The sequence below is a fragment of the Alligator sinensis genome, unplaced genomic scaffold (genome assembly GCF_000455745.1).
Source record: "Alligator sinensis unplaced genomic scaffold, ASM45574v1 scaffold319_1, whole genome shotgun sequence".
Classification (NCBI taxonomy): domain Eukaryota; kingdom Metazoa; phylum Chordata; order Crocodylia; family Alligatoridae; genus Alligator; species Alligator sinensis.
Window position 1 is genome coordinate 254,065 of NW_005842375.1, and position 8,369 is coordinate 262,433.

Here is an 8,369-nt window from a genome sequence, read left to right on the forward strand (position 1 = left end):
TACCTAATTTAGCAGAGTAAACCAAACACCTAAAGATCATTTCTACAAAAGAATGCTCAGTGGATATGGGAACACAGACATAAAATTGAATTTAAAAACTTGAAGGAAAAAATAATGAAAACTCCAGTACTAAAATACTATGATCCTAAAAGACCCATTACATTGTCAACAGATGCTTCTAAAGAAAGCATTGGAGCAGCTTTGTTTAAAAAACACGGGGATAGCTGAAGACCAGTAGCATATGCATCTAGGGCACTCTTTAAGTCAGAGTGTCTGTTAGAGCTGTGTGAAGCTTTGGTCGCTGATTCAATTCGGCGGAGATTTGGCCCTCTTTGGTAGCCAAATTTCTGAATCCAAATCGAATCGGGAGACCTTTAATCTCTCCGAATTTACTGCTTAGAACACCACATTACAAAAAGTGATAACAGCTATTTGTGCTGGTTGGCCTGGAAAACATATACCTAACCCCTACCCTCAGTTCAAGGAAGAGCTGTCAGTACTGAATGGCACTTTGTTCAAAGGCTCATGACTTCTTGTTCCAGCTGTGCTAAAGAAAGAGATGTTAAACAGAATACATGAGAGGCATCTAGGCACTGAAAAATGCAAAAGAAGAGCAAAGGGTGCTCTATATTTGCCTAACATGAAGACATAGAAGATGCTGTAAAGGCTTGTACAACATGACTAAAGTACTGATCAATGCAAAGAAAAGAGCCTGTGATGGTCATGGAGTAGCCCATAGCATTGTGATATCAAGTGAGCATTGACTTATTCATGCATGCAGGAAAAAATTATGTATTAGTACTCGATTATTATTCTAATTATCCTGAAATTTTATTGCTCAAAAGCACAACACAAACCATGTGATAAGTTGCATCAAATCAATTTTTGCTAGACATGGGATTCCCCAAATTGTGAGAACAGATAACAGGCCTCAATTCAACTGTCTTGATTTTAAAGAGTTTGCAGACAAATACAGATTCCATCACAACACTTCAAGTTCTAAATACCCACAATCCAACGTTCTGGTGGAAAATGGAGTACAAACAGTGAAGAAATTGTTGGATAAAAGATAAAGATTCATGCTCCAATGTTTACTATCACTCTTAAATTACAGGGCAACACCCATAAAACATGGCTGGTCCCCAGCAGAAATGCTGTTTAACAGGAAACTCAAAACCAGGCTGCCAAATCTTATGGATGATGCTCATCAGAATGAAAAGCAAAATATAAAAACATTTTAAAAAAAAATCAACAAACCCAAACAAAAATGGTACTCTGACAGGAGTTCCAGGGAGTTACCACAACTTAACAACAAAGATATGGTGCTTATTTCAGATGGATGAATGTGGAAACAACAAACGCTAATGTTCCATCAAGTAGCTCCCAGATCCTATAAAGTAGTCACACTGGAAGGACAAGTGTTAAGAAGGAACAGATGACACTTGAAGTTCGTAAAGAGGAGAAAAGAAGGAGAATCACCAGATTCAGCAAAGGAAACAGAGCTAACAACAAAGCAATAAGCAGTGGCACAGTATGGGTCTTTGGCACCCAAGGGCCAATGCTTACTTTTGGGTCCCCCACCCACTGTCTGCAGCTGATTGCCCAGCGGGGGGGGGAGGGGGGAAGAGGGGGAGGTCCCCCAGCTAACAATTGCTGAGCCCGGAAATGCCAGCGGCAAAACTGGAAGTGGCAGCAGCAAAAACGGAAGTGCCACCAGGGCACCAAGCATTCCTTGGAGAGCCTGGCCAGCGCGCCTCCTAAGCCGGTGACCAGGGGCATGCACCCCCCCCACCCCCCCAAATCACTATGCCACTAGCAACAAGAAACAATAGAGATTGAAAATGATACAGAAGTAGAGATATCTGAACAAGGAAACCAGATAACTGAACCAATAAGGATTGAGAATGCAGAGAAACTGAGACGATCACTTACACCTAAAAAGCCATCACAAAGAGCTGTTAAAATGTTTTATAACAATGGGTTGAACTAAACTTCCAATGTTAGTATTACATGGGGATATGTTACATGTAAAGGGGAAAGAAGTGTGGATACCTTTAAGAGTGTTATGTATAAATTGTTACATTGGCCCAGGGATTGCAGGAGGGAACCCCAGGGAACAGCAGATCAGTAGGCTAAGAAGGCTCTCTGAATAAACAAGCTTTATCGTTCTATAAGTTTAACTCCTTGGTCTTTTGAGACTAACACAACCTCCATCCTGGTAGAGCCTGCACCATACTGAATGCAAATTCTAGAGCAAGGTGCATTGCCTATAGGGCTGCTTTGTGCTGCTTCAGTGGAGCAAAAGGACTCTAACATGGATGAGGACTGGGGCCAGAATCCTTATCTATGTCCCTAGCAGTACCTTTTTATTAGCACTGAAGGAAAGTCTAGTTAATTTGCTTTTCATTCTCAGCAGTTTTCTCTGTTCAAACAGATTACTTTCATTTTGAAGACATCTCTTAAAAACCTAATGTGTTATATGAGGGGAGGAGGCAAATGATGTGGCATCTCTGTGGTGCTGTGATAATCCTTTACATTGTTATAGTTCCCTTTTTTCAAGAGGATCCCAGTATGTCTTATACATAATCTACTGTACAGGTTTCCCTTTCTTTATGCTGTACACGTGTTCCTGGAAAACAGTGCATGACTTGAATTCACATGAAGGGAACCCACTTTATAATGTAACAAATAGGGATAAGTTCCAAGACCCCCTACTGTACTGACACCCCCCCCCAACAGCAGACAGTACACACAAGCACAGGGTGGTAGTGAATGCTTAGTTGTGTGCAGAGAGGATGGTGAAGGGTCTCCAGTGTTAGTGAAGTTCTCCTGTGCTTCATTGATGGACCAGGGAGAGGGGCAGGAGATAAGCTAGCAGGATGCTTAGAAGCCATAATGGGGACGGCAGCTACAGAAACACGTGTCACAGACAACAAGCGAGGAGCTCAGATCCACATAGGAGATTACATTTTGGTGAACGTCACTCCCACAAGGCACCACACAAAGCAGCTGACTGCAGGCGTCTACCACTCTGATCGCATAAGAGTGAATTTACCTCACATATAGCAAATGTTTGGTTTAAAAAGGGTTATTGCATAAGAGCGAATTTGCACATACAGAACCCACATAAAGCAAGGGAAACCTGTATGTGCATGTAGATTACCAACTGCACTATAGCTCTCTGTAGGGTGCAACAGGGGCAATGCAAAGATCACCTGGAATTTCAGCAGAACCATTTTTTCAAAATCTGAAATCAAATATACAGGTTGTAAAGTGAGCCTGTCATATCAAGGTTTTAGAAAAGCCTTAGAAAGAGAATCATCCTAAATAATCTCATTGCAACAAGGACCTGATCTGCATCCAGAGCCCAGGCTAATTGCCTGCGCTGGATTAGCAACAGCAAAAGACAGAGTGATCAAGCAGAGAGATTAAATTAAAATTAATTTTAAAATAGTCTTGTTTGGCCTGATCCTTGTCTAGAACCTCCTTTTGGATAAAAGATATCATTTTTAAAAATGTCTAAATGACTGAGGAGGCTAAGCCCATTTTCAATAGACATTTAGAAACCCAAGTCCCTTTAAAAAAATGGGACTCAAACACTTGCAGCAATTATACCCAAGAATCATCTGATGGTCATTCATTACTTTTGTAAAGAGGTAAAGATCACCAGTTTGTACACCAACCATACAAGTGTCGGTCACTCGATTACATCTTGACCCTTCAGTCAAATTGTGAGCAAAGCAGAAAAGGGAAGGGTAGATTCAGTACAAATCTGCATTCCCTCTAAGCAGATGAAGGAGACAAGGAGACAAGGAGGAAAGAGAAGAGAAATTAGGTTGTTTGGTACTTGGGAATATAGGACTAAAAGTGGCATCCTGGGTCATTGTGGGTACGTCTATATTGGTAAGGGCCAAATATTTGATCCCACTCTGGAAACACACTGGGACTTTGTGAGTAGTTATGGGAAGGTAGTCCTGGAAAGCCCTCATCACCTATGTTCAGGGTTTGGACTGAATGGAACAGGAGCAGGTGAGTCGGTCTTATTTTTCAGCAGCAGTTTAGATAAGTAGCATAGATCCAGTGTAGACATGCCCTCAATCCAGTCTCCTGCTACTGTGGTCAGCCATATCATATAATCTCTCTGTCCCTGCTGAAAATGTCTGGTATATCTTAGAGCTCCAAATAGTATTAGAACCAGGGTGAAAGAATAAAGCTACAAGCCAATTTTTTGCCTCTCAAATTCAGTCATAAATATATTCTTGTCCACAAAGGTTCCTGTAGGAGAAAATAACTAAGGTATTTTGTTAACAGGGCACAAGCAGAAGAGCGATATGGGAAAGAGCTGGTTCAGATTGCCCGAAAAGCAGGAGGACACACGGAAATCAAGTAAGACTTTTAAAATGTTATGGTCTTTAAATGCCTTTCTATTTGCATTATCAGATACAGGACTATCAGCAAGGAAAGGGGTCACAGATGTTCACTTCACGCTGAAGTAAGTTTCAAGTGCTGTAGGAAGCCATAATGTCCAGCAAACCTCAATTTACTTCATTAATTGCTTCTTCCTGGTCCCTTCTGGAAGCTTGGAAATAAAACAGCAGTTGCTGTTGGGACTTTTCTGACCAAGCTTTGATTTCAGTATTGCTGATCCTGCATTGAACTTGGCTTCCAAAAACTGAATTGGTCTGTGGGGAAGGAGAAGGAAAGAAGGAAATTGGAAGAAATTGGGATTTAGACTTTGCCAGATCTTGAGGGGTTATTAACTGCTTAAAAACTGTGGTAGAACATCCAAAGACCAGGGATATTTCAACTTGGCTTATACAAGAAGGGGGAAGGCATATCTTAGAAATATAAATCAAGTTCTATGCCTGTTTAAAAGCCCTTTGACCTTAAAATTTTATCATTGATCTATCACAGTACTCTAAAACAACACACTGCATTTTCTGTCCCTCCACTGCTTGCTTACTGAATATATAAAGTGTGTGTGTGTGGGCAGTAAGGTATATATTGTCAGAGAATTTCACTTCATAAACAGGGTTGGAAAACTGCTGCTAGTATTGACTGAAGCCACCATAATAAGACAGCCTGTCACTACAGCTGTAAGTAGTAATGGAGTAATAATGTGGAAGAAGATGAAAACTTGGGGTCATGGGAGTCAGGTCAGAAAGAGTCAACTTCAATCTAAACAAACCTGCACTAAAGATCCCTAGAGTCACTTACCCCTCCAGCCCAGATCTTATTTCTTAATTGAAGCTTCCTAGTTTGGTTGATTTATCACTCTCTCACCCCAACATGTACATGATTTTCCATTTGTTTTAATGGAAAACCTGACCTCAAATCTATAGATTATTTCCTGGGCCATATCATAGCTTGTAAGTACCAATCAGTCAATAGTACCAATAATACTGACCCCTATATCCTATGACAGCTCAGATTAAAAAGCCTATAGGGAAACCACAATTTTGAATCTGAACATTAATTTGAACTCTTCAGTGAACCTCACTGAGATCAGTGGCAAGCTCTGAGGCTCACACTTATGGACAGGTTTGGCTTAATTTTCTTCTAGGCCCACTTTCTCACCCACACCTAAGCTTACTGAGAAAATGCAATAAAAAAAAAATCACTGAAAACCCCTTTGGTCTGGGAAAATGAGTTTATTGCAATTTCTGTTGAAGATGGTTTTTGATATCCTGATGCCTCTACTCCGAATGCAAACAAGAAAAGGGAGTGGTTTCAGAATTTGGAGAATGGGTTAATGACGGACTCGTTCTTCTCCAGTTAAATTTGGAGGCCAGAATTTAGAGAAAGTTCTGCTCAAATTTCTTTTTTGACAAATGTGGGATATCGGAGAGATTCCATATAGAAATGAAGGGCTTTTGCTTCTTTTCTGCATCTTTAGTAGAAATGTATGGAAATTATGTCCTACGTAATTTGAACAGCATGATTTAGTGATAAACCTAGGCTGCAGAGTTAGGATTTGTACCTGAACTTCCCTAAAACATGGTTCCTTTTGGATCCAGACTCATCTCTACTTTGACCTGGTAACATTGTATTTTGGCATGGACAAAATGCCTGGAAAAGATCAGGGCCTGCTGAAGGAGGAAACTTCAGCTGAAGACCTGATGACCAGGTTTTCATCTCAGACCAGTTGAGATGGGAAAGGACTGAGGTTAAGAGACTAAGTCATGCTAAACTAATTGTATCTTATGATTCAGCAGTTAGAGCAATCACTCAGTTAATGTAGACTAGAGGGAATCACCACTGGGGTATACCCCATATAGATAGTTCAGGCTGCAGCAGTGTGCTGGGAGAATGGAGTCGTTAGGAAGCGTCTCAGCGGGCCCAGCTGGCCAGTTCATGCCTGAAGGAGTGCCAAAAGGCAAGGCTTGGGTCTTTTGAGGCTGCAATAATTACTCTTCTGATATTTGAACCAGCCTGCCTATACTTCACATACACAGAGCAGTCTGCTGTGAACATTTCCTGGTAAAATCCCCAAATTCTTCCTCTCCTCAGTTAGGAAGATACCGAAGTCAAAGCAAACACAACTAAGGCCCGACTTTCAATGCTAAGGGAGGTATCATTGCCTTCTAATTTGCAATTATTTCCTTCTGGGTTTATCTTCACAACTAGCTCAGGGGCTATACTACAGGCAAGGATGAACAGTCTCTGTTACAACAACTCTCTCTCATTCACCATAGATAAATTAATCAGCAAATATGAAGACCTGAGCAGGAACTGTAATGTGAAAAGAAGAGAGCAGCTTGCAGTTATAGAAATAGTAGCTAAGCTACTATTGACAGCTCAAAGATGTCATTTATATAACAAAACTACCACAGGCAAACCCCAGAAGGTACTTAAAAAAACCAGCTCTTTAAATGACGTTTTAACTGAAAATTATTCACAAATAAATTATAAGGCTATAGTTTGAACACAAAACAGGGGGCAGGAACTAGAGGGGTGCAAAAACCTATTTTTTATCTCAATTCACTGGCTTTTTAAAAAACGCTCCTGTTAGGTCAATCTGAAAGTGATTTTTTACCAAACGGAGTAAAAAATCTGTGGCGGTCGTGTGGTAAGGCTAAGACCGGATCATCAGGCAGGCGCGTGATGGAGAGGTCGGGATAGCGTATTGATTTAAAAAAAGAAAGTGATTTTACTTACACTACTGATGTTTGTAGCGTAGGCACAGTTGACTTCAACTTGGTTACAATTGCTTAACGAGCTGCAAAGAACCGATGCGACAAGATGAAAAGCAACGCAACAAGATAACTCGGTTGTGGGAAAGGGTACGCCAAGTGGATATCGGTGGCGAATGTGTTCGGTCGAGGGGAAGGGCGCGCCAAGCTGGATATTGATGGCGGGAGTGCTCCCCGAATGTTTCCTCAGAGAAAACTGCAGAGTCGCCTTTTTCTCAGAGAAAACTGCAGAGCAGCTCCCCGTAGGCGGAAACTAATTTAGCTTTTAAATGGCTGGCAGACCAATCATCAGCCGCCCACCATGAATAATTTAAAATCGGCCAATGAGCGGTTCGCGCATCTGCATAAACTTGGTGGGAACTTTTCTAATCTGTAACTTTCCATGACATGGCGCACAGTCACAGGGTCCTGACTAAGCGGAATTTTCTGCTCGTGACCTACTTTCTTGGCTGTGATCTACTTTTGCTGTGCCATGTGTCAATCAAATGAATGACAGACTGAACGGGATTTTCCACCATACCAGGACTGGAACGTACCAAACTCACAAACAACAATATTCGCTTGGCATATTCCATTGTGTCAGGGACACTTTTCAAATTGAGCTATGACAAAACCCATTAGGCTTTTTAACCTGCTTTTTTCAAAACAAACAAACAAAAGAAAAGGTCATTTGGAAACAAAGGACTAGGTTCATAAGAGGGCTGTGGCCAACGGATGGACATGCTGGTATAAATGCTTCAAGTAACTTCAAAGCACTCTAAACAGGAAGGATCAACATTCATGATGAACAAAATAACGTAAAAAATGGCCAAAGTGCTCAAAAAATGACCTTTGAAAGTAAGAGGACTGCCTATGAAGTGCTCCATTTTGAAACACCTGCACCTTCCAGCAGTCCTCTGGCATCCTGCAGCACTCTGTTTCCCCTATGCCCACCACACACTGTTCCACCCTGTACTCCCCAACCCCCTTCCCGATAGCTGTTCTGTTACATGCCTTTGCAACCGCTTTGAAACACTCCAGGAGCATGAGGAGCAAGCCGCAAATCTGAAGCATGTCAGCCCTGAAGCAGTCTAGCATTTGAAGTACTTTGAATGCATGTCTGTCTGTGCCCTTAGGTGCTGTTCACAAAGTTGAGTAGAACAGGGTGTCGATACCATTGACCTTATGGTTATCAGG

At 41.5% G+C, this 8,369-nt stretch overlaps 1 protein-coding gene across 2 annotated transcripts in view; it reads left to right on the forward strand.

The window, feature by feature from the left end:
- The window catches only part of PSTPIP1 (proline-serine-threonine phosphatase interacting protein 1), a 94,026-nt gene that overhangs the window by 35,140 nt on the left and 50,517 nt on the right, over nucleotides 1–8,369 (forward strand). For both annotated transcript variants that reach the window (XM_025210841.1, XM_006029380.3), the window contains exon 3: nucleotides 4,312–4,386. In XM_025210841.1, the coding sequence (XP_025066626.1) occupies nucleotides 4,312–4,386 (75 nt within the window). The remainder of the gene's footprint in view (nucleotides 1–4,311; nucleotides 4,387–8,369) is intronic.